This window comes from Astatotilapia calliptera, chromosome 11, assembly GCF_900246225.1.
Source record: "Astatotilapia calliptera chromosome 11, fAstCal1.2, whole genome shotgun sequence".
NCBI classification, from domain to species: Eukaryota; Metazoa; Chordata; class Actinopteri; order Cichliformes; family Cichlidae; genus Astatotilapia; species Astatotilapia calliptera.
The window spans coordinates 26959889-26986555 of record NC_039312.1 but is presented as its reverse complement, the minus strand read 5'-3'; the positions used below and the strand labels follow the sequence as shown (position 1 = coordinate 26986555).

Here is a 26667-nt window from a genome sequence, read left to right as displayed (position 1 = left end):
CCCCTGCTGCTAATTTCATCATTCATGACTGCTCCCAGGGGCCGAGTCCATCTTGTGCAGGGTCCTTTCTCATTTATTGTTTGTCATTACTGGCTCAGGTAGTCACGGATATTCACGCAGCTACCTCGTGTGCATTTTATTTGGGCAGTTTAGTTGTTTAGTGCTGCTGATAAATAGATGAGAGGACATGAACTTCTTCAGGTCCTATGGATCACTGCACTTTAAAAAAAAAAAAAAAAAAAAAAAAACAGGCCCTTGGCAAATTGTGATACATGTGCTTCAGAAGTACAAAGCAGTCCAATAACTGGGTGTGGGACACAGTTATTGTATTTCCAAAGGTTTGTTGATTATGGAGCTTTGTAGTAAGTGTAATTTTTTCCCCTTAAAAAGGGTAGCTCGAACCTCCTTTAAGATAATTTCTAATATCTTTTCAGAAAACATTTCTCACCCCAGTCTTCGTTTTTTTTTTCCAGAAAAAAAAACTGATTCAAGGAGTCAGTTATGACAGCATTTGACAGCTTTTTAAAGTGCTAAACCCCGTGCAGTCAGTCTTGCTTGGTGGTATATTGGATCTCGTCTGTCGGCTGTTTGTTCACAGGACAGTTGCAGAGTGTAGTTTGCTGACATCAGTCATCATCTTGGTCTCCCTCTGTGAGCCTGTTGCTGGAGACACACAACAAGCCCTTCATTGCCGATGTGACACACACAGACACCAAAAAAAAGCAGGACACCTGACACACAATGCTACTTTAAAAACTGCCACAATGTCACAAACACTCGAGACTAAATACAATTTTACGGCACTGACAAACACTGTCAACCCAAAAATTGCAACACTTTTTAAGACTGACTGTCAAGCATCTTTCAAAAAAGACTGAGGCAGCAACTGTTGAGCAGACAGTGAAAGAAGGAGCAGGCCTCGTATAAATGCAAGTACGCAGGAAGCAGGACAACACAGGCACAAAAGTGCACGTCAGAGACAGCCGCATGCTGGAAATCTGCAATATCAAACATATGGCAGCTGTTGGCTGCTATCGTGCTGTGTCTCACACTCACCTGCCTTTGGTGAGCTAAGTGGGCAGGCTGCCCATGGCCATGAGCATGAGCGTGGCCGTGCCTGTGTGCGGTGACATGCATGTGGCCATTCCGAGGTTGGTGATGATGGTTGGTAGGCATCACGGTGTGATGGCGATGCGCATCAGGTCGCTGAGCCACTGGCATATTAACTGGAGGTCTTGGGGGCTCCGGGGCTCTACCAGGGGATTTATGGTGTTTGCGCTCTTTAGGGAGCGTTTGAAACTCTCTGAGGGGGATAACAGGAGGAGGAGTCGGTGGGTGCTGATCCCCAGCAGCTGGAGCTTGAGTCTGTGGTCCGGGGTGAAGCAGGGCAGCCTGGGTCTGCTGTCTCCGATTTTGAAATGTCTGAGCCCTTGCAGTGTGGGCTTTGAGTGCAGCCTGGGTTAGATTGCTGGGTTTTTGCTGGCTGGAGGGATATGGGGCTGGAGCAGTTCCCCTTTGGGGAGCTTGACCAGCACCATGTGTGACAGGCTGTGTCTGTGTACCCACGCCTTGTGGTGCTGTTTGAACTGGTGCTGTTTTGTTTTGCTGAGCCATGTGTGCCTGTTGAAGATGATTAGGATCAGCCAAAGCTCTTGTGTCCGCACCCTGCGGTGCAGTCAGTCCCTGTTGTATGGTGGGTCCTTGTGAGACAGCAGAGTGGCCTACAGAGGCAGTGGGAGGCAGTGCCTGGGGGTTATTGCTGTGAGTGGCTTCCTGCCTGGGGGCAGACTGGCTACGAGGCGAACCTCTGATGTCTCGCTGAGCACTTTCCCTTTGTGTGTGGGGGCTTCTCTGTGTGCGTTGTGAGGACTCGTGCTGGGTTAAAATGCCAGAGAGTACCTGCTGAAAATCAGCCGAGTGGTGCCGCGAGCGTCTGTCAGCTAATGATGCATCTTGTCTGGGTGGAGTCCTGCTACGGGAAGCAGTTTGTCTCTGAGTTCGAGGCTGAGATCTGTTTGTTGTTCTTCCTTCGCGTATGGGAGCATGGCTGGTATAGTCTGTAGTATCACTGGTGTACTCAGATGATGTCTGTCCTCTGTCTTGCGTGCCGTTGGGATACGCTGGTGTCCCTCTGAGGAAATCCCAAGACATCTGTCGACGGGAGGAACTAGGAGTGGCCTCTTGTCTTCCAGAGTTCCTGTCAGACCTCCTGTGAGACTCTGGTTCCTGGTATGTTTGTGTGTTGGCATTCCTCTGTGAAGTGTTATTACTGTTATAATGTGTGTATCCAGTCGGAATAAGTCCTGGTTGATCTTGCTGATATGCGTTTACTTGAGCATCCTGGGGGTCACTAGGATAGGGTCTGCCACTTTGCATTCTGGGATTAGACTGCCCTGCAGGCATCAGGCTGTGTTGGATTTGTGAAGCGTTATTATTGGCTGCATTGGTAAAGGGAAAAGAAATGTCTTGCTGTGTCTGTTGGCCACCAGTTGGATACGAGTTAAGATTGACATGAATGGCGGGCAACTGTGCATTGTTGTTCGGCTGGGTAGTTTGCGGCAGCGCGTTAAGGCTGACATGAACCGCCTGCGGCTGGCCGCCGCCCTGGGCAGGGCCAGTCTGTATGAGAATGTTAGGATTTTGCTGCTGTGTGTTTGGGAGTGTGTTTGTATTCTGAGCATCGGTCTGCACGAAAGCCGGGTTGTCAATGCCATTATGTGGATATGAATTGGTGTTCTGAATAGCATTGTGTAGGAGTCCATTTGTGTGCGTATGGCCATTGTGTTGGCGTGTGTCAGAGTTACGCAGCCCATTTGGCGGCAGTGTCTGCAGGTTGTCAAGGCTTTGGCGTGCAGCTCTGTATAAGCGGTCAGAGTTGTGTTGATAGAGGGGAGGGTTGGGACCTTGATCCAAATCCCTTCTACCATTAGGCTGTGGATCTGCGGGCTTAATGGAAAGACACAGAAAAAGGAAAAATGGAATGAGAACAAAAATGAATTGTCAATAAATCAGATCTGTAGTTAAAATTTTACAGGGGCTTACCACAGGCCTTTGATTTGGGTTGGTCTTTGGAACCAGCGCAGTTTCCCTTTGTCTTAATGCTTTAATAAAACAAATAATATTGCAACATTGCAAGGAAAAATTAATGGACTACTTTTAAAGTAAAGATGCTAATAAAGACTGTGATGAAAAGTGTTTTGCTTCACAAAATAGACAATAAATTTTTTAAGAGTGGACAAACACAAGGTTTGTGGTCATACACACACACGAACTCACCCTTCCTTCTTCGCACAAGAAAGAAAATGAGCACGATGAGGAGCACGATGATTAAGATGCCCAGGAAAGAGCCAATCACAATCCCCGCCACTTCCCCTCCGCTGAAGCATACGTCTGAAATAGAAGGAATGGTGTCACAGGGGGGAGAATTAATAAAGATAATGAGTCTGGAGGCTCAGACAAACAAGAGGAGGCAAAGAAAAAAATGAGACAAGAGGAGGTGAAGATTCTAAAAAAAGGAATGATAAAGTAATTGCAAAGAAAGAGGGGGGTGAGGAAACAAGTGAAAATAAAGGGATGAGTCGGGCTGGTTCACTGAATGACTTTGACCGCATTCTCAGCAGATCAATCTCCCAGGATACTTTCTGTCCCTCTCCTGTCGTGAAGACAGATATGAGGACGGAGTCCAAAACCAACTGTCATCATAATCAGTCAGAGAGAGGTCAGCGTTCACCATAACTCACCCACGATGGCAAAGACTGTGCTCTGGGTTGACGTGTTTCCAGTGATGGCGTTTCTGGCCGTGCAGGCGTATCGGCCGCTCTGATTTTTCGAATAAGTCTGAATGGTGAGCGCCCCGCTGTCCGGCGGGCTATTTGTGATAGGCTGTCCGTCGAGTTGCCAAGAGAAGAGCGCAGGAGGCAGCGAGTTAGACGTACAGGTGAGACGAGCCGTCTGTCCCACCACCACGTCCCCTCCTCCGACACACTGTTTCGGGGTGTCCTTGGTCAGCACAGGGGTGTCAGGGCCATCTGGTTTGTTGATTATTAGAGGACAAAGTTATCAGCACCAGAAAGATTTACTTCACAAGTACAATGAGCACAGTTTTATATCTCAAAAAGCAAAGGCACGGATTATATGTTCAGCTAAAGGAGTTATCATTTTGTCAATTTTATTTTAAAGACATCAAGATAAATCACTCTGGTGAACTGTCTTTAATCTTGACTGCAAGTTATTCGGCTAATGGAGTTTTGCCATACAGAAAAAATAAGAAAATGTTCTCTCTGAAGGTTATTTTTACATGTATTGCATGACTTGCATGCCTCACAGTATAATTCACTCACTGAAGTGGCAACTTTTGTATTTTTCTTCTTAAAACATGATTATAAGCTAGTACGAATCAAGTACGACTTAAATAAACATTGTGTATGTTGTTTATTGGAAATATGGATGGAATTTCTCCCACATGATGCTTGTTTCAAACCGCCATGTATTCCCAAGGACACTTTGGCAGCTTCAGTGTCAAAAGGACTGAACCACCAAGAATGCAGTTAGTGGGCAAACATTAACTACTACCCTAAACTCAGCTGGTCTGATGTCAGCACAGCTTAACTGAAGAAATGCATTAATTTAAAAAAAAGATGGAAACTATTGTAAATATTTGCTTGTTATAGTTTCCCACATGCAGGCTTTGCAGATTTATGGTTGATTTCTGTTTCTGATTACTGCCCAGTTCACCAAACTGGGAAATTGTGGTTGAAATTGAAAAACTGGCCTGAATAATTATTGGAGAAAAAAAATAAATCAAGAGATAAGGTGACATTGAAAGTAATCATTAGCTGCACTTTCAGTTTTACCAGCTGTTATCAGTCTACAGTACAGCAGCCCCTGTGAATGAATACGTCTGTGGCTACAGAGGATGGGATTTATTTCGGACACACAAAAAATACACGTTAGATCTTTGAGGACACCGATCAGAAGCATAGCAGTTGTAACATGAGAATTACTGAATTACTGTTGTGATCGAAACAAAGCCAGAAGCACAACAATAAGCTTTTGGACAATGTTCTGTGCACTCTGAGTGCACTTCAGCATACTGTATGCAGTGCAATGGGGGTAAGCAGATAAGCTACTGCTATTTGCAGTGGCTACAGCAGATTAGCTTCCTCTTGTCTTAATCACTACAAACTCACAGTAGATAGTGAGGCTCTTTGTGGCAGTTTGGGCACTGACGGGGTTGCTGGCTGTACATGTGTACTCCCCCGCATCACTCCGTCTGGCTGGGTTAATGATGAGAGAGCCACCGGAGATGGTGATCCTGGAGTCAGCAGTGACTGTTGAGCCTCCTTTGCCCCACTGGACTGTAATCTCCGTCCCAGCAGTCCATGTACAACTCAGAGACACATTTCCCCCCTCCAATGGTACTAAAGGCACAGACAAACTCACTCCGGCTACGGCATCTATGGGAAGAAAAATAAACTTTACCAAAGAGCCGCAAAAGCAGAAATGTTGAGAAAAGATTTTAAAATTAACGACTACTATAGGTATGAGCCTGAGTGTTTGAGAGAGAAAGAGAACGAGAGGGAGCTCACTTCAAAAGTTGGAGTGACAGAACAATAGAGGGCAGCTTTATGTATCTGTTGAGGATAATTTGTTGTAATCAAAGCAAGTGAGAGCTGAGAAGGGACACCGTTCAGATAGAGGCACAGATGGCGAATAAGGGGGCAGACGGTGTGAGTGGTACCCGAAATGCCTCTTGGCGAGCAGCCTAAGTTAAATAATTGGAAAAGGAGAAGAGGGGGCATACGGATGGAGGAGGAGGAAGCGGTGACTAAGAGAGAACCTCAGCAGCTACAGCAAACAAACAAAAACATTCGAGCAACTACTAAATAACTCTAATCACTCCTGTTTTTGCAGATCACCTGTGAATCAGCAGCAGGATTTATATTTTAGCATTTTGGCTGCCTTTCATTTCAAGAGGAAGCTATGAACGAGTAAGTAGGAGGCTGAGAGTCGTGCAGAAGGACGCGGCTGTTCCATGACATGAACTTGCTGTGGTGAGTTTGGAGAATGTGACCTTTCAGCAATAATAGACTAGTGCCTCTAACAATTCGGTCTCTCTGGCACCCTATTAGCACTGGTGGTAAGAAGGTTGAGAAAATCTGTACATCATCCCTGCAGCGTGGGCAGCTGACTGAAAATAAAGAGAGACCCTCAGCTGTTCGGGCTCCATTACAGTACTGAATATAAATGAATGCAAATACAGTATGTACTGTATGCAAATGCAACGCTACATTTAGACTGCTATAATATCAAACATCTAAGAGCATGAATGCTGCATATTGGATGAGTTTTAATTAGCATAAAGCCCTGAGCCACTGGCTTCATCCCCTCCTCTTTTTTCATTAATTTTACCTCGCCTACTATGGGTCACTAATTTCATTATACCTCCCAGACTAATTCTCTTACTTCCCGAATCCTCCCTCTTCTCTTTTTACTCCCTGGTATTCCTCCCTAACATTATCGCTTCCCTCAAAACCTCTCTCCCCCCACACACTCTACAAGCCCTCCACTTTCCCTTACCACCCCACTTCCCAACTCTCTCTTAAATCAACTCACAGGGGCACTTCTTTATCTCTTACCAAACACTCTCAGCTGTACTGATCCGGTGTTCACAGACAGGTTTGTGTTAGAAGTGGGAAGCACCGTTGCCTGGTAGCTCCCCGCATCCCGGAGCTGGGCACTTCCAATTCTGAGCGTGTTGGCAGTGATGGAGACCCTGCCCTGGAACTGCGGTGGTGGTTCAACCGTTGAGGTCCCTCCAGCCCACACGCCCAAAGGCCTGTTCTCATACAACCATGTGATGGTCAGGACACTTGGTAGGTTCAGCAATGTGAACACTACATCAGTACCAGTTTGAGACAACACTGGGTTTGTCTGGAAATTGATCACCACCGGTTTCTGACCCAGTACACCGACGGGGAGGAGAACTAAACAAACAATCAAAAAAAGAGAGATATTAAAGATGCAGTGCTTACAATGTTTATCATTTCAATTTAGGGTGGAGGAAATGTTTTATATTTCAAACAACGTGCAGCAGAACCTGATAAGAATGTAATCTTTTTTTACGAAAATAAATATACTAGATAGTGAAATTAGCCGTCATCATAATAGCACCTGAGGACACATGACTGTTTACATCAAATTTCAGGGTAATCCAGGCAAAGATAAGCATAAACACGGTGTATTTTTAAAAATTAAATCAGTGCATCTCAGCGTTTTTGTTTTGTGACCTTCTGCAGAAATTAGAAGAGTCTAGACAAAAGAGTCTTAGAAAAAACTAAGGAATAAAATCAATGTATGGCTTTTTTATTTCTTCCTTCCTCAATAATGAGTCATCAGTTCATTCAACAAACAAGTAATTTAAAACCAACATAAACAGCAAAACGGTTCTCATACTTTGATGGTGACGCATTATAGTGTCATTTGAGAAGCTGTGGCTTCGACCAAAACCAGAGACAGATGGAGAAAGTTCAAACAACTGCCTAGCTGAAAATGGAGAGCCAGTTTAACTATTGGGAAGAAAAGTCACCCTCCAAAAAGCCAGGCGAAAGCAAGGCCATCCACTGCAACAGCCCACATTACTTAGATACTCCCACAAGGGAACGGGTCATGTTCAGGTCATTTTTCACTATGAAAAATTGGTCAAACTTATGTCTGAGCTGGATTTGGTTTCTGTTCTGTTTACAGCAACAACTAAAAAAGAAAGAAAAAAAAGAGAAAAATAAGCATCTAGTGTTGGTTACAGTAGCAAGTACTGAAAAGAGGGGATTCTCTTGAAAGTTAAAAATGCTATTAACAGTCCATGGGCAAATACACTCCCACTTTAGTAGGTACAGCTGTTTAACTGCTCATTAATACAAATGTCTAATCAGCCAATCACATGGAAGCAACACAATGCATTTGGGCAAGTAAGCACTGTCAAGACGACCTACTGAAGCTCAAACTGAACGTCACAGGAGAAAATGTGATTTAAGTGACTTTTAACATGGCATGGTTGTCGATGCTTGACTCACTGGTCTGAATATTTCAGAAACTGTTGATCTGTTGGGAGTTTCCCCACACAACCATCTCTAAACTTTACAGAAAATTATCCAAAAGAAGAGAATATCTGGTCAGCAGCAGTTTTCTGGGCAAAAATATCTTGTTAATGTCAAGAGGTCAGAGGAAAATGGTCAGGCTGCTTCGAGCTGACAGGAAGGCAACAGTGACTCAAATAAGGACTCGTTATAACCAAGGTATGCAGAAGAGCATCTCTGAATGCGTCAAACCTTGAGGCAGAAGACCACAGAGGATGCAACTCCTGTCAGCTGAGAACAGGAAAATGAGGCTGTAATTCACACAGGCTCATCAAACTTGACAACAGAAGATTAGAAACACTGACTGATGTAACGAGCTACAGTTTCTGAAGCAACAGAAAAGCATGGATCCGTTCTTCTTTGTAATAGGGTGGTGATGTTTGTGTAGTAATGCGGGGACTCCTTAGCACCAACTGAGTCAAAGCCGACCTGAGTATTGCTGCTAGTGTACCCATTTTCTGATGTCGAAAAGCTCAAATCATCTCAAATCATCTCCAAGAATAGATGATTGGCAGCCGGGGGTCAGTCCGACTGGCAATAGTTTGTTCCCTGTATTAAAATAACCAGATCTCAATTTAACAGAGCACCTCTGCAGCAGATCAGGAAATTTGCATCACGGATGTGCAACCAACAAATCTGCTGCAACTTTGTGATCATATCAATATGGACCAAAATCTTTGAGGAATGTTTCCAGCAGCTTGCTGAATCTGAAGAATTAAGGCAAGTACTAGCATAGTGTCTGGTGTGTGTCTGCATGTTTGTGTTACCGCGATATAATAATGCAGATTGGTGAATAAGAAGGGGAAAGGTGTGGGACACATCTCTGAGCATTTTTGTTTTGGGAGCAGAATGGAATAAAACGGTAACATTTCTAAATTAAAATAATAATAATGAAAACTGAAAAAAAAATGGTATTTACAAAAATGTTTAGGTTACAGAGATGCACCTACATGTTTTTTAGAATGAAAAGAAAGCATCTGCATTTTCACTTATATGGGGTTTTGGAATACTTCTAATAGCATAGTATTCTTAAATTTGTAGTTTTACTCCAAGGATCTGAGTACATCTTTCACCACTGCAGAGGAGAAAATCTATAGATACACACAGTGGGCTCAGGGGGTAAAAACCCATTAGTAAGGTACACACTCTTTCCTTCCTCATCGATTTCACACCATGATTTTTGGATTGTAAGTGATCCCAAACTAAACATCTATTTTGTGTTTTTGTTAGCCTGACTTATTGTAAGCCATGTCATAATCATATTTGCTGTCTCTCTTCACAAAATCAGTGGTGCATAAGCGATTTTTTTAAGCAACTACATTCCAAAGAAAAACTGAATTTAAGTTCTTCTGCTGTTTGCATGTTTGTCAATTTGAAATCTGCATGGGAATAAAGAAGGAAATATGTGCTTTTGTCTTTAGCTACCATTCCTCTCTGTGTGTGTTTTGTGTTAGTATTGCAGATTGAAGCTGGAAAAGCCCTGCTGAATTTTCAATGCCTTTTTTTACTGGCATATAAAGCTTCTATGCGACAACACACCAGCCAGTGATTTATAGTGAATAAATCAATATGGTCCTGATCAGTCTCGCTGGACTGCCTTTATACGATTTTCACAGGAGAGCAGAGAATAAAATGACACCAGTGAAATGGCCTGTATTCAGGTTTCCCCACTGATTTCTTAAAGACAACAAAAGTGTTTTAGGCTTTTAGGTTTGTTGTCTTCTTAAAAAAAAAAAAAAAAGTCAGAATAAAGGCTAATGAGTCAGAAGTGAGAAATGATAACGAGTGAAGCAGCCCAGAGCTGATGCTTTCATGTGCGGTTGGAATGATTTTACAAGGCCGTTTTTACAAGGGCACCTAAAATAAGATGCATTTATGACATCATTAAGAGTTAGACTTTAATAAGTAAAGCCTGTCTAATAAATCACTATTAAAGTGATTTAGTTGGATACATGGATCTGAAATGAACTGCAGCAAAGAGTCCAGAGGCCATGCCAATTGCAGCAAAAGCGGAGTGATGATGAAACTTTCACCTGCAAACTTGTACCCAAAGAGGCTGGACTTTAAATCTGTGGGTTGCTCCAGTGGGTGTGGCGGTTTCTTTTGACAGTCCTTCTCGTTAAGTCACTTTCAGCTGAACAACATTTCTGGAGATGTAAACTAAACAGCTTCTTGTTTACCAAAGAATTTATCAGAAACGCATCCACCAAACCGCAGGCACAAGAACTGGAGAAGTGCTTTCATGAGCAGTGTAGGTTGAATGAGAACTGTGTAGAAGCAGCTGCCGATAGCAGCAAAATGAATATTTAATCATATGAAAATGTTGATGATTATTACTTTAATAATTATCTCTCATGCATGAAGAACAGCCCTTAGTTAATGAACAAATTAAAATATAATTTACATTCCTGGCGCTAATTCGCTTTCAGAAGCTTGTTGCCTGATCTTTTTTGTTTTTGAGCAAAAGGTTTTCACAAACAGGAAACACAAGGCGCTAAGTGCGGCTGGCATTATTTTATATTTTTTGCTACTATCAACAAACCCCGCGAAGAAAAATCGTGTTATTCTGCCTCTGAACCTTTTCTGGGCTCACTTGTTCCTGCTGAACTCATAAATCTTTAAAAACATTTCACAAATACATAGAATCACTCCCTCTCTCTCTCTTTTTCTTAAAATACAGTAGATCTAAAACAAACAAAACAACAAGAAAAACAGAAAAAAGGAAATGTAGTTTTTTGTTTTTGTTTTTTTTAATAAAAATAACTGAAACAAGAGCAAACTTCGCCTTTCTTGGGACTTATGCAGGCGTTTGCTTTTTTATGTCATGTTTTCAAAACAATAGCCAGGTATCGATGCTACTAGTAGTCCTATTGTTCATATTATTGTTTTCAAAACCTGTAGACTCGCCCTTCCCATTAAAAGAAAAAAAAGACACTCTTCGTTCTGAATCATGAGATGAAAGCTCAGATGTTTGAGCCTGTAAGCAGGCCCTGAAGGCATCACGTCACTCAGTCGGCGCACCGACGGGAATGCAGCCGCGCAGGTTTAAGAGCGGTTAAAGGCGAGCTTTCTGCTTGAAATGCAGTTGTTTTAAAACGTGCCTGGAATACCACGGCGTCTTTTCCCCAGCCTTGTTTTCCCTCCACTCTCAGCACAGACTCAGTCGAAACTCTTTGGACTTTACAGACTTTTGTGAGCTGTTTGAACCTTGCACGCGGGACATGAGGAGAGGTGACTGTCAGTGCAAATTGTTTTACCTGCCAGCGACAAGCTGATAAGGAGCAAAGGTTGTCTCATGTCGTCAGTCAGGCCAGTCTGTTGGGAGATTAAAGCATTAAAACCTTAACTATACAAGATATATATATATATATATATATATATATATATATATATATGCACACAATAAATGTATGCATGTGTGGATATTTTTAAAAATCCCTAAAGACATTCTCTCCGGTAGCTGGGATAGGTGTGGATATTTCTTCCAATAAATGCTGTGTGGACATTTTATCATATTGTTACTGTGCTGGCTGGCTATACATCTAGTTCGGTTTACATCTGATTAATAAACTTACAAACATAAACATCTTAAATATAGTATGTAGTATAGGTTATATTATAATAGGCTTACCTCTGTATAGCCCCTTTGTCCACATATTAGTTTTGTGCTGTAAGGACGAAAACACTTGTCGGCTACTTCCTACATTTCTGTTCATACCTGTGACGGACACGCCTGTTTTCTTAAAGAAGACGCAGTCATTTGTTTGCGGTAGAATGGTCAGTGGGTGGGAAATAACTTTGAAGTAACAGCTGTTGCATTGCAGCGACAGCATTTGGAGAAAGTCGATTCCTTTCACATTCATCATTCATTGGCATTTTCCTTCCGGAAGGTGATCTCAGGTCAGCACAGTGGTTAAGATGCAAGACTGAGATGCTTTAGACATGTGCAGAGGAGGGCTACCAGGGAAAGGATATTGAATATGGAGCTGCCAGGCAATTGAAAAAAAATTAAACCACAGGGGAGATTTGTGGATGTAGTGCAACGGGTTGACAGAGGAGAATGTAAGGGAGAGAGGGTGAGATAGGAGATGATCCGCTGTGGCGACCCCTATAGGGAGCAGTCGAAAGAAGAAGCCATGATCCCCTAGAGCACCAGATAAAATCATATAATTGCACCATCTTTACACATTTGAGTCTTTGATTCAGCTGCTCGCTTGTTCAGTAACACATTAGCAAACTGAAACAACCCCAGCAAGTAATTCATTTGCATATGGAGCCAGAAGCTTATAGATGATGTCTGCTGAGGAAGAAGAAGGAAAAAAAGAAAAAAAAAAGCTGATATGAGGGCTAACAGTGTTGATATTTTTCAGCTGTTGTATTAGTGCCACCCACTGGTTAATTCCAACTGACAGCACTTTTCTGTAGACTCAGTGGGGGCCACAGCTGTGATTCCCATGATTATTCGTAAATCCTTTGCAAATACAAATGGTTTTATAATCATTTTTAAATCGCTCATTATATCCGTGCCCCAGGATGTGCTCCCCAAAGTGAGAAACTGTGGAGCTAACCTCTGAATAAGTGATGTCATTATGCTTCAGTGCTCTAGTGGTGTAAGAGACACGTGTGGCAAAACAATCTCGTGTCAGAGCTGGTTCGGAGGCTGTTGTGGCGCTTTCGATCATATCAAATCATCTTGTTTGATGGATTCATTTGTATCCGCTTGCAGTTTTCTTTAAAACAGCTGGCGATCAGATTTTAACACAAAGCTAAACTTTCCCAGGGAATGAAATCGCTGGCATTCCCCTTAACATGCTTGAAGAGGTTTCTCAGTTGCAAGCAAGGGACAATTATTGGAAGAAATAAAAATAGAGTAAATCGTGTATTAGTTCCTCTTTACAATTCAACACCAAAACAATGCATTGTGTCTGCAGGGCAACTAGTGTTCGTGCCGGATAAGAAGCCCGCAGTACAAAACCTATTTTGTAAGAATGCGTTTCAACATTGTCAGTGATTTCCTTCCAAAGAAAGCCATTTCTTTTTATCACTATTAACAAACAGCTCAGAAGCAGCTGTGTGAAAATCTAGAATCAAATATGCTGTATTGTCCAGGGAGCGTGTGCTAGAACACAGGCCCAGGAAAGGAGCAGGGTGGTGCTTATAATAAAAAGGGGGTGGTTTTACAATAGACAGTTCAACTTATTTAAAGCACAAAGCAGAAAAGAGCATTGACTGTACAGGAAGTGGTGGTGGGGTGGGAGGTAGACTGTTGGAAAAGAAAATGACGCCTACGTGACACACAAGGGTTGGACATGACGAGAAGGGGGGAAAGGCCAGAGAGAAGAGAAGCTCCAGAAGACATCTGGCTTTACTGCTGTTTCAAACTGGAATATTTCTTACAATGGCAAGCCCTTTAAAGGTATTGCGGTGTTTTGGGCCATAATTCTTCTCACTGAGGTGAACTGCGCTGCACTTTAACCTCTGAGAAAGTCAATACAGAGCAGAAGACCTCTGACTCAACTGTGCTGTCTGTCTCGGGTTTAGAAAGGTAGGTGAGTCCCGCTGCAGAGGGTTTTGATGTGGATAACTTCAAGGTAAACAAAAAGGGGAATTCTAGGTTATATTTAATGCATGCAGGTTGGGTTGTGTTCTTGCACCGTTATCTCTGTTCTCTCTCTGTGTTTTCCTGTAGCAGCTGTGCTTGAGGGGCTTCATTTTAGTTTTGGCAGCAGACGTGTCCCGGTTTTGTTCCAACTTCTGATTTTACTGCAGTCTGCAATGCCAATACTGTTGTTCTTTGGATACTTCACAAATAAATTAAGAGGGGAGAAAAAAAAAGAATACCCTAAACATTTGGCTTACATTTTTTTAATAGAAGGACATGCTGGCTGTAATTGTTTTTGCTCTCATTTTAATTTCACATTTTCTCTGGAGGTGGTGTTATTATTCTTGCTGCAGTGGCACCCCTGCTGCCTGAGTACAGAGGAAATTGTGTGCCGCTGCTGAGGTCATGGACAAATTCCTCTTTCTCTACTCTCCGTCTACATCAGCAGGTGTTATGGATCTACAGTATTTCCTGTGCTGGAGAGTTGCCCCACTGTTTCTCTTGAGTAAGCCTTTTTTGTTGTACCCGCCATATTAATGATTTTGTCATTAGGCAAAAAAAAAAAAATAGCAAAGAAGGGAAAAAGTATTGCTATGTTGCTTTGCCCTTTTTTCTTTGTTCAAGCTGAGACAGTGGCACAGTTTCTGTTCCTCAGCCACACAAAGAATGATCAAAACAACCCTAAGACGTTGCACTGTTACGCAAAAGTGCCTCTTGCGTTAATGACCGCACTTGCATTATTTACGTTTCCCCCATCCTTTGCCTTTCAAGTTAAGACACATGATTAATAGCTCTCATGGTAAATGCACACAGGCTTACCAGGCTTTGACACAGATTTTAGGATATTGATGTGGTTTGATGGATATCACATTAGGCATGGCTGTCATGCATTATAAATCATAACTTGACATTATTTGACAGCAACTAGCTATAGTATATTCATAAAGCGCATACAGAGAAGGATGGCGATGACATATTATGTTATTGTTTGTTTCATTAGCTTTCTATTTTGTTCGTACAATGCAAACACTCCAGAGGCAAAAGTCTGATTGAATACTGCAGGTCTTCATGGCCAGTGCAGTAGAAATATGCACTGTATGAGTCACGTAAGTGAAAGAGGCACAGAAGACGATGTAATAAAGAACAGTGCGATCTTTGTTCTCAGTGCCATGTGGGCTCCATTGTATGTCAGTGCACATCCTCAATGAAGAGCCGGTGTATGTAGTCCCCGGATCCAGCCTGGATCTGAAAGCCCAGATCAAGCGTGGACACCTGGAAGACATCTCCACAATAACCTGGGAACACGAGCCGGAAACGGGGTTTAATATTGAGAGAGTGACACTGGCCACGTGCTCTGGCAGGAGTCTCAAGTGTGCTGGTACGAGGCCAAATGTCCGTGTGAGCACCGAGCAGCAGGAGACGACACTCCAGATTAATGGATACACCACAGCGGACAGCGGCGTGTACACTCTGACTGTGACAGATCGCCAAGGAGCCAACACCTCCACACAATGCATCGTCAGGGAATACGGTACAGTATGACGACCGGCACGTGAGAGGATTTATTGTGACAGCCTTAGATAAATCCCCTTTTGTTAGTAAAATATGTGCACAGTCACTTTAGTATGCTGTCCATTTATCCAGGTCCCCACTCCACAAAGGCTTGTTGTAACAGACGTTATGGAGAAATTTAAAGACACTGCTGGTACAGTGCAGGGATAAACAACTGCTTGAGTGTTAAGATGCTCTATATTTACTATAGTTGATCATTTAATTCAAATTATGAGCATTTAAAGGTTGTCGCGTAACCCCTCACTGACTCTGGTTCTGACGGAAGTTTCTTCCTGTTAGAAGGGAGTTTTTCCTTCCCACTGTCGCCAAGTGCTTGCTAAAAGGGGGGCGTTTAGTTGTTGGGGTTTCCTCTCTACTAATGTAGAGTCTTTACCTTACAATATTAAGCACCTTAAAGTGTCTGATGTTGTCATTTGGAAGCTTATAAATAAAACTTCAGGTTCAAGTTGACTTCCTACCAATCTCAGTACCTCCAGGAGCAGCTGGTCAGCTGACCTGAGAGACCGACAGGGTGTGTGGAGATGAAAAAGCTCAGAGAGGCAAGGCGGGGCAAGACTGTGAAGCATTTAAAAATAAACATAAGAATTTCAAAACTCTAAAAGACACAGGCAGCCAGTGTAGTGAGGCCAGGACAGGGGTGCATTCTTTTACGAGTTCCTGTTAGGAGTCGTGCAGCAGCATTTTGAACCAGCTGCAGACATGAGAGCAACGACTGTCTGACCCCCACATAAAGTGCGTTACAGTAGTCCAGGCGGGAAGAAATAAAAGCATGGATCACTATTTCAAGGTGCTGCCTCGAAAGAAAAGATTTTACTCTTGCCAGTCGCCTTAAATGATAAAAACTGGACTTCACCACTGCTCTGATTTGGTTGTCCAATTTAAAATCACTGTCCAACTTAAAACCAAGATCAGTAACAACAGGTTTAAAATAAACTTCCAGAGGTCCCAAATCTACAGAGGAGGACTCACAGGGACCACTGGGTCCAAACACCAACAACTCTGTTTTCTTTTTATTAAAATTTAAAAAGTTTAGAGCCAACCAAGCTCTAATGTCATCTAGACATGTCATGAGAGGTTTTATGGAGATGCCACCCTTCTGCTTCAGTGGCAAATAAATTTGGCAGTCTTTGGCATAACAATGAAATGCGATCCCATGCCTTCTACGGATAGAAGCCAGAGGCAATAAATACAGTAAAAACAGTAGTGGCCCTAAAATTGAGCCCTGTGGGACACCGCATGACAGAGGAGCAGAAGATGAACCGAGAAGGCTGACAGAGAAAGTTCGATCTGACAAAGAAGACTTAAACCAATTGAGTGCAGTGCCACCAATACCTACTACATCACTTAATCGAGAAATTAGAATATTGTGGTCTACGGTGTCAAAAGCAGCAGTTAGGTCAAGCAAGACAAGGACAACATGGTTACCAGAATCACATGCCAGAAGGATGTCATTAAAAACCCTTAATAATGCAGATTCTGTGCTATGAAGTGTTTTGAAACCTAACTGAAAAACCTCAAAGATGCCATTATCATCTAGAAAATCTTTCAGTTGACTAAAAACGATTTTCTCTAAAACCTTGGAAAGTAAAGGCAGCTTGGAAATAGGCCTATAGTTCGCTAAAACTGTGATCAAGGCCAGGTTTCTTAAGCAGTAGCTGCACTACTGCATGTTTGAAATTTGCAGGAACCACACCAGAAGACAGACTGCTGTTAATAATTTCAAGGACATACTGCCCTATACTAGGAAAAATGTCTTTAAAAAATTGTGGAGGAAAAGGATCCCGAGGGGAACCTGTGGGCTTAATATGGTGAACCACATCCTCTAAAGTGGAGAGCGTCACAAGTTCAAACTGAGTAAAAACAATTTTGAATAATAAAAGCTGAGGTATCTTGTTCAATTAGACCCAAAGCAAGTTAGAAAAAGTAGGTTTTTAACAGCATTTTAAAACGATTGAGAGGCTGGTAAGCTAAGTTGATCAAAAGATGAGGAGCCACCACTAAAAAGGCTCGATCACCTCAGCTATTAAGCTTGAATCGGAAACATCTTAAAGCAGTTGGTTCGTAGACGTCAGTGCTCTGGCAGGATTGTAGGGTTGCAAAAGTTCAGTTAAGCAAGGTGGTGCTAAATGACTGAGACTGAGAAACATGTAATAAAAATTTTAATTGGATCTCGAAGTCTGTGTAAGGAGCAAGTGTAACAAGAATATAGGTGATCACGTCATTTCTGTTCTGTCAAAAGGCAAACTTCTGCATTTTGCACATCCCAGAGGCGATGATGAAACGACTGGTCAAAGTCAACATATAAAGAATTGCAATAGTTTAAACAAGAGAGGTAATAAAAGTGTGAATTACTCTCTCAAAGTCATGCAGCGGGAGAGGCCTTCACCTTACTGAGATGCCTTAGTTTAGCAACAGAGCTCACCTGTTTATCAAATTTTGAAGCACTGTCAAAGTGGTAAGAAGCTATAAGACCAATTAGCAGAGAGATACCCATCTAACATGTTGGGTTGCCCAAATAAAATATCTTGCTTTGGTTTTGTTCAGCTTGAGGACAACAATGGTGGGCACAATGAAACATTATAAATAACAGGCAATAGGTTAACTACAAAAAGAAGTGTATGGATTATCTCATAATAAATATTCATTAACAACAGTCCTAATTCTAGATGATACACAACAAAAGTTTTTGCACAGTAATGAATGCAGATAATTAAACACTGATGACTTTGAGGAAAGAATATTACCACCAAGCTACTGTACATTTTTTACTGTGTAATCCATTATTTTGCCTTTAACAAGAGACAAGAGACTCATGAGAGGGTATGAATTTTTAAGTATAAATCATTAAGTTAGAAGCGTTTTGATGGTTATATCCACTGATTGTAAAATTATGGTGTAATTACATCCATGCGTCATACCTCCACCTGGTACTTGTTTAAAGGTTCAATACGGCAGCAGTAAATGCTAAAGCAGCAGTAAATTAACATTAAGACGTCCCAGTGTAAAGACGTGGGAACAAAAGGTCCTACTACATAGTGGGGCTGCTGGAGAATATACCAACAGTTAGTTGAAATATGAATATAAATGTTGTTTGCTTTAAATTATTTGAATATGTTGCTGCGGCAGTTTATGTAAAACTTGGCCTCTTTACATGAATCTCTCTGAGTAATTATATGAAAGAAAGAATACATCAAATACTCTCCAGCTGACTCTGTTGTGGCCTTTCAAGTGTTAACTCCAATAATTACCAACAGTATAACGAATGCGCTTTAATTTCACAGTAGAAAGCATTGTTTTCTTCTGTTGGTAGATGTCTCATTTAATAATGTAACACTTGGAATTAAATTTGCCTACAGGCTCCACTTTCCCGGTCTTTCTTTTTGCGTTTGTCCCTCTAGACGAATCCAGTCTCCCCGTAGCTTCTGTGCTTTTACTCTCATTTGTCTGCCCTAACAGTATCAATTCATCAGCTCCACTCTTCTCTACATCTGCTCTCTCGGCTTCCAGGGTTTTCCATCATCCCATTCTCCAACATTATGCCTCTCTCTCTGATCTCATTATTGTCTCTGAAACTGAGCCAGTTTCTCCTGACAGCATTAAATGTCTCTCATGATTCTTTGTCTGAGACCCTCTTGGACAGCCGTGTGCCATTATTCTTATTCTATAACAGATAGATGCCCACGGCTGAGCACTTCATATATCCTCTTGTTTCCATCCAGCGCTGCATTCTTTACCTACATACTTGTCACATATTTCCATATTTCACCTCTGTTTGTCTGTCTTTCCAGAGGCAGTCCACCACGTCTCCGTCAGCATTAACGTGTCCCACTCCTTGCTTGTTTGTAACGAGGCCTGGGGGACTGATCCCAGATTCAGCTGGCGCCACGAGAGTGCCGACATCACCAAGGCGGTGGGCAAAGTCTCCAACAATGGAACAATATTAATTATTACCATTTCTCCACTCTGTGGCCACTTCACCTGCATTGTTAGCAACAAGCTCGGCCATAGTTCCGCCACCTACACTGCAGGTACTGCTTTACCTTTTTTAATCAACACTTATGACATTAACAGTGGAAGTGTAAAGGGAAATATCCCCCCCACAGGGATGAAGCCACTGATAATTATCACGTCTTGGGTCTGTGGGTTATTTTTTAGCTTGGCTTTTGTGGTTCACTGTCACTGTTCTTGACTTAATTTCCAGCTGTTGTTGTCATAAAAAACACTGAACTCTTCCTGTCTGACATCAAAAGACAGACACACAAAGTCAGAGTGAAGCTGATAAATGTGATCCAGCATTTAGCAGCTAAATGGATAAAGGAGACCATAAGAGGTCTAAAAAGGAGTGTGAACATTGGGTTTTTGAACTCTTAAAATATTCTAATTATAAACTTTTTTTTGGAGTTGGTTTTACAATTTTGAGATGGATCTATTTACTTGAACATTTCTCTTAAAAATCCTCTACATTAATTTGATCGCTGTCTTGTTATCTTGCAAATTGAGACATGCATAAATTTATCATAAAGCAATTGAAAATCATCTATGGCTAGTACCAAGCTGTGCATATGTGTGAATAAAACATTTTTTAAGATATTACAAATGCTACATGATCTATAATGCATCATGCAATAGACTCACGTTGCAGTAGACCACTTGATTTTTTATGTGTCAACAAAATGCTTGTAATACTCAGATTTTATCAATAATTTTGATAAACTTTGCACAAAATTAAGGAGGTTTGTGTTTGGTTGATTTTTATTTTTTTTTTGTAACAGTGCTCCTTGGCAACAAATCTTTCCCTTAAATGGCATCACGTTTGTAAGGAAAATGCGTTTGTGGGTTGAGCAGCAGAGTTGAGCAGCAGAGTTGAGTATGTGGGTTGTGGCCATGAAAAACTTGTCAGAGCTGTTTGTGATTGGCAAGAGAAAAATTGGAAAGTTTTTAATGGACACAGCCCACATACTCAACTCTGCTGCTCAACCCACAAACGCATTTTCCTTACAAACATGGCTTCATTTAAATAAGCAGGTTTTTCAAGGTGTACGATTTATTGGCAAGAAATAATCTACCAAATACAAATTTCTTTACTTTTTGTGTTTATATATAAAAATATACTCTCGTGGACTTAAGTCAGAGTTATCTTTGACTTGTAATGCAGCACTTTTTTCATGGTCATACTGCATTTACTTGGGATGTAAATCCACATTTCTCCACATGAGATTAAAAAACTCAATGCTTGATCCCCATTTGGCTGGAGCAGGCGGTTCGATGTAAAGGTGGCTACGCCTGTTGACACTTTATTTAAAGCCCACCGTGCTGTGTCATGGATATTCAGGAATCGGACTCCTGTACATAATGCATTGTGTCTATTGAAGCTGTGTCCTGATTGCGCTTCTGTTCTGTTCTGTGTATTGTATCACCGGTGGTGTTTCAGTGATAAAGGATTTTCCAGAGTGCAATCAATAAATCACTACCAACACTACTGCCACTGCCGCTACCACTGCTGCTAAACAGGCAAGACAAATGCAATTCCTCGTATCTGCCAAGAGGCATGATGATCCAGCGACAGTCAGGGTATTTTAGGATGCCTCCTGTTATCCCTTGGTGTTCCAGTCAGTTTAGTGACTGTGTGGAGTTGTTGCAGGGGACCTCTTTGCCCTCTAAGAACAGCCATGCTAGATGACCTCTGTTTTTTCTGTTTCTTTGGGTTTGTTTTTCTTTGTTCCTCCTCTCATCGGCTGTTTTTTCCTGGTTGACAGCACCTTGTGAGACCGAGAACAGAAGTGCGACGGCAGCTGTAGTCTGTCTCCTGCTCCTGCTGAGTTTAGGAGGAGTGCTCGCATTTCTGCTGTGGAGGTACGGTAAGGCACACAGTCACTGGCAGACACAAGCACAAATCTCATTTCAGGCTATGCTCAGTTGATAAAGCCATATGCAGCGAGAAAATAAGACACTGGTAGTGGATGCTTTAGAAAACGACAAGGAAAAAAAAAAAAAGGTGATGGTACAGAATGAAACAGCAAAATGTGACACGGTGTCCTCCCACACAATACTGTGCAAACATGAGGCGTGACAGGCCAGCCTGCGTCTGCTGACAAAACAATTGTCATTTTTACTCGAGCCAGTGTACAGTTTGTCACTGTTGCTGCACTAAATTGAACACTTGGTTTCTTTTCAGGAGGTACAGGCACAATAACAGAGGAGAAAGGCTGCACGAGCATTTAGATGACACCATCTAAAAAAAAAAGTGCCTGAGCCACATTATGCTGCTCAGGTGTCTCAGAGAGGAGAACAGGAAGAGCACTGGCCTATGGGGGAGGGCCTTCCTGTCCTGTGAGCACTATGACCTTTCACTGCACTGAAACAATGTGAAGAGCGAACCGCTTCTGGACAGATAAAAAATATATATATAAAAAAAGTGGATATGTGGATTGAAGGGCCAGCCTTATACTGCCTCCCGCTGGGCTTTACCTGAAACTGTTCAATAAGCATTCATTTTGTAACCTTGTGTTAACTAAGCTGTATGCTTAAAATATGATGTAAAATATTGCCTTTATGCTGAAATCCCTCTACGTAATGTGATGGAAATCAACAGATCACAAAGATTGTTTAAATTAACGGTGCTTTTTGTTATTTTATTTCCTTCAAGCATGTATTTTCACAGATATGCAACAAGCTTATCAGCCTTCCAATAAAGTTTGAAAGCAGGATTTGGCGTCTTTATGAAAAAACAAACAACTCTGTGAATGAAAACTGTAATCACTGATGGTCATGTGATTATTAATTTGAGGAAAAATAGTATTTGGTTTGTTTGAAATACTTGGAGAAGCAAACATTTGATCCTCTTTGATACTTAATAAAAACTCTACTTGAATAACACCGAGAGACAAAAATATCTTTTTCAATCCATGTGATGTTCTACTGTGGAATAAGAGAGTAAGCCCTTGGCACCAGAAGCTACTTTTACCCCCTTTAGCTAAAATACATTCTGGCAGGTTTCTTTGCATAATTATCCAGACTCTGACATCAGCTTAGTGAAAATTTTACCCGCCTTCCATGCAAAATTCCTTTAGAGGCAAGATCTTTAAGAGTTTTCATGCAGTTTTTGTGGTTTTCACATCCTTCCATTTCCTCGTTTTGAGTCATTCCCTGGTGGACTTGCTAGTGTGCTTTGGATCATTATCCTTCCAAAATACCTACTTGCTGCTTAATTTTTCAGGCAAATGGGCTAACATTTTATTCAAGTGCAATTTAATATGATGTAGAATTTAGAGCTGAATCAATGACCATGAGCTGCCCAGTCCCCGAGACAGCAAAGCAACTCCGGACCATACTTCATAGATGCCTCATGGTTCTTATCCTGAGAGGCTGTCTTTGGTCTGCACCAAACAACTCTTATCTTTGATTTGTCTGTCCAGAGCACATTATTCCAGAAGGCCTGGTCTTTTCTCACTGTCAAACTGCAGTTTATCTTTTGCTTGGCACACCTCCCATACAGGTCAGATTTGTACAATCATTTTTTGATTTTAAATACCTACAATGATGCCAGCAGTTTCGAGAGTTACCTGCAGATCCTGAGATGAAAATCACGTTTCGTTTTTTTGTTACAACTGAAATTGGGGGCTGAAATTGCTCAGGTAGCCGTGACTGGACAAACCGGCTGTGGTTTGAAATCTATGCCAGCTGTAGATGATTTTCCTAAATTAATTTTTTCAAAAATCACTGCCAAGCTTATAGCCATCTACAATTTTTTTTAAGAGGCTAAGGGAAGAGCTTTCCATATCATGACATGATCACGCTCTACACATTTTAACAACAAAAAGAACACCATATCAGTGTGAGATTTAAATTAAACAGGTCCCACCTGTCACTACTTAAGGATATTCTAATCAGCAGAACATAATCTGGGGCACTGATTATACCTTTATGTGTTTGAAGGTGTGATAAAGGTAGAGGTGTACTTCTTCCATGTGACTCATCCATTTTTTTCAGGTACTGTCACTTTCCACCACAGTTCAAAGACATGTTTGGTTAACCAGTAACGTAGTCCCCCTGAAAGCCTACTGGTTAACAGGATAAGTGGTTAAGAGGATGGATGGATGGCCTTTATTAAACCAAACACATATTTATGCACAAATTTATTATTAAAGTAACCAAGAAGCAAAATTCACTCAAATTCAGTTTTATTTATATAACACCACTCAAAGCGCTTTATATTGCGAGGTGAAGAACCTGCAACCTTAGAGGGAAAAACTCAACAATCAGACAGCCTGCTATAAGCTAGCACTTGGTGACAGCGGGACGGAAAAACTCCACTTTAACAGATACGTCTAGCAGAACCAGCCTCAGGGAGGGGCAACCATCTGCCATGACTGATTGGGGGTGAGTGGAACAGAAAAGAAGTCACGAAGAAGACGTCATGTAAAGAAACGGATGATAAAAGTGTAAAATAGTAATAACATAAAAGCCTGATGAGTACATATGAGATTGTCTAACAAGAGACAACTTGAAACCTCTGGATTGTTTATTTTAGGTAGTGAACACAGGTTGAATCAGTGCATTCAGTCCAGTGGAGGTCCCAGCCCACTATGAGTTCAACTTGTGTGATTAGGAGAGTAAATTTATCCTCTGGGATTCCTGTTAGGTTCAGTTTTGTTTTTGTTTTTCTTCCTCTGGCTGAATGAAGTGTTCTTGGTGTTCATCCAGAAAGCTGATTGTGTGTGCAAAATAACACTGTGGACACATAATCACTTTCACGGTACACCCATCACGCTAAAATCCTCTAACCTCCAGCAATGTTTTTGCCGTGCAGTACAGTGAGTCACACTGAAGGAAAAGGAACCAGAGAGCCAGAGGTGAAGAGGAGGACAAGTTTTATCGGGTGTGGGAGGAAAAAAACGCAACAGAACATCAACATGAAAGTTTAGGTGTGCCTCTGGGACTGTTAGCCAAAGAGTTTCTGCTTTCTATGCCCTGAACATTTCAAAAATATCAAAGAAAAGTCATTCAATTTTCTACAAAAGTCCTCTGTATTGCTAAATCCTAAATTTAAACAGGGATATTAGCTATTAGAGCTTCCAGCTCCCTAAAGCCATATCCAGAGGTAGAAAAGATAATGATGACATATTATGAAAATGGAAAGAAAACCAGAGTTACGAGTGTAGAATACAAATCACACTGCTGAAGTCAGACAGTGTGCACCTGCTTTCTTAATATGCCATGCTGCATGAAACCGAAATGCAGGCTTCACAAGAGTCTGCGAAATGCAAATGTACCCAATGTATGAAGTCTACATAAATAGACTGGACTGGCCCGTGTGCAGAGAATGCATCTGAGGAGCACTGAGTGTATATAAGTGCACAAAACGGAGGAATAACATTTCGCAAATAGCTCTCTCATTCAGATTTGTGCTAAAATCCCGTCTGTCACTAACTCATTAGCACTACTTCCATTGTACTGTTAGCCTACCCTGTGCTACCTTGCATTCGTGTCCCTCCCGCTAGACTACAGAGAAGATGGAGGTGCAGGAGAGGCACATTCATCATCAAGTAGAGAACCTGAATGTTACAAAGCTGAAGCTGGATGTACAAAAAGTGAATGTGTTACAAGACATCCTCAAGGTTGCATAGATCCAAAGGTAATGGAAAGGTTTAAAAAGGAAGGAAAAAGAAAAGTTACCCTGGGAGATAAATCTTTATGTATCATACAGTTTAATGTTGTCTAAAAAGTGAATCATAAATTTATCAATTTACTGCCTCTATAGCCATAATCCTCCAAACAACTGGACCCACTTACTTCAGTGATTAAATCTGCTCCTGTATTTGTCCATCACACAAGGTCATCTGATAAATGTGGCTGAAAATGGGTCAATGGGTGTTTCTTTTTTTTTTTTGTTACTGAAGGTATAAATTAGTAATCCATTTTCAGATTTCCTCTTAGTGATGATGAAACTTTTCAGTAAGAGGGAAGAGGTTTGTGGTTGAGAGACAAAAATAGGCACATCTAAAAGGACGCTACAGAAACAGACTTTATGGAATTTGTTGAGGAAACAAAAAATATCACCAATGGAAAACTGTAAAATAACTATAATAAAATTGCTTCTGTTCTAACATTTTGGCTGCCGTCATGCTGGCTTTTGGTGGAGAAAGAATTGACAAAATTTTCAAGCTTCTTTATCGAGGCTGCGACACTGCATCAAACAGGCACACATATCTGCACATTAGTGATGAATAAAACACTAGAATTACACTCACCAAAACTTGAAAAGTGCAGTTTCTTCGATAGTTCGTTAATTTGTCACATGATCCCTCCAAACTGCACATATTATAGTGAGGGCATGGGAATGGAGGAGTTGAAAGAGGAGAAAAGGAAGGGACATATAAAAAGCAAAACCATCAAGCGTGTCCTTTCTTGTCCCGTTGAGCGTTGGGTGCTGTGCATCTGTGGTCCACCTGTCTGCACAGAGCATTCAAACCTCAGTCGCTGTGATGGTAATGACCCACAAACCCTGGGCTCGTGTGACCCTTAATCGCTCACGTAATCACGTAATCAATAGTGGGTCAACGAGCCATTAGGCCACTTCCAAGGCTGGCACCAGTTGTTTTAAAGCTGAAGAAGCCTCTTGGGTTAGAGATGAAACAATCCAGCTGCCTTCTTTTTAAGCCATAATGTGGATGACTGACAACCTATACAGACCAATGACACATTGCAAATAATTAAATTAGGGTTGGAAAGAAAGTTTTAAGTGGTCATTATTCACAGAATTGATTCAGTCGAAACAACTAATCCTTGACGGCTGAGTGCACAGATTCATCATGACACATGCAAACACCAGTTTCCTCTGTTGATCCCAGTTAATAAACATCTGTAATTCCAGCCGAGTTACTCTTACTTTTTTCCATAATTCTGCACATTCATGTTTATAGATGGGACCAGCCAGTGAAGGGCCAATGCCTAGATTTATAATCTAGGCATGCTATGAGCTTCTTAACCTTTTAAACATCAGTTTGACATTTTAGGGAAAGAGGCTTATTTGATGTCTTGCTGAGTATTAGATAAGAAGACTGATAGCACTGTCATATCTGCAAAGTAAATATGAATCCAGAGAACAAGGGAAGCTGCGCAGAACTCATTGAAAAGCTTGCACTTTTTAAATATTTTTATAAAGATATGAGTTCTTTAGTCAGCTTAATAGGTCCTGGTAGGTGGGTCGGCAGACTTCATTAGGCTTTGCATGCGTCTTTCTGTCAATTTGCCCTTGAAAATGAAGTTAAATTCTACCATAACCTGATTACAGGACAGCGCATTAGATAAAAATGCATTTAAGGTTTTCAGCAGATTATTTTTCCACTGAAGAGAAAA

At 41.5% G+C, this 26667-nt stretch overlaps 2 protein-coding genes across 8 annotated transcripts; one reads left to right on the top strand and one right to left on the bottom strand.

Annotated features, from left to right (window-relative positions):
- Positions 1-256: 256 nt before the first annotated feature.
- LOC113032075 (uncharacterized) lies at positions 257-11877 on the bottom strand. The gene is made up of 9 exons (XM_026184733.1): positions 11767-11877; positions 11393-11450; positions 6639-6986; positions 5190-5456; positions 3741-4028; positions 3277-3390; positions 3043-3101; positions 1057-2946; positions 257-663 (listed from the first exon to the last, which is right to left on the bottom strand). The coding sequence occupies exons 2-9, from the start codon at positions 11430-11432 to the stop codon at positions 634-636; spliced, it is 3036 nt and encodes a 1011-aa protein (XP_026040518.1). The 5' UTR covers positions 11433-11450; positions 11767-11877; the 3' UTR covers positions 257-633.
- Positions 11108-22185, top strand: LOC113032076 (uncharacterized). 7 transcript variants are annotated; one of them, XM_026184739.1, is made up of 6 exons: positions 11108-11366; positions 14186-14242; positions 14903-15268; positions 19098-19337; positions 21066-21162; positions 21485-22185. In XM_026184739.1, the coding sequence occupies exons 1-6, from the start codon at positions 11357-11359 to the stop codon at positions 21543-21545; spliced, it is 831 nt and encodes a 276-aa protein (XP_026040524.1). In that variant the 5' UTR covers positions 11108-11356; the 3' UTR covers positions 21546-22185. The 7 variants fall into 7 exon arrangements, with proteins under 7 accessions (XP_026040524.1, XP_026040523.1, XP_026040520.1 ...); XM_026184738.1 differs by having other exon boundaries at positions 14183-14242; XM_026184735.1 differs by lacking the exon at positions 11108-11366 and adding an exon at positions 13429-13680 and having other exon boundaries at positions 14067-14242.
- The last annotated feature ends 4482 nt before the right edge of the window (positions 22186-26667 follow it).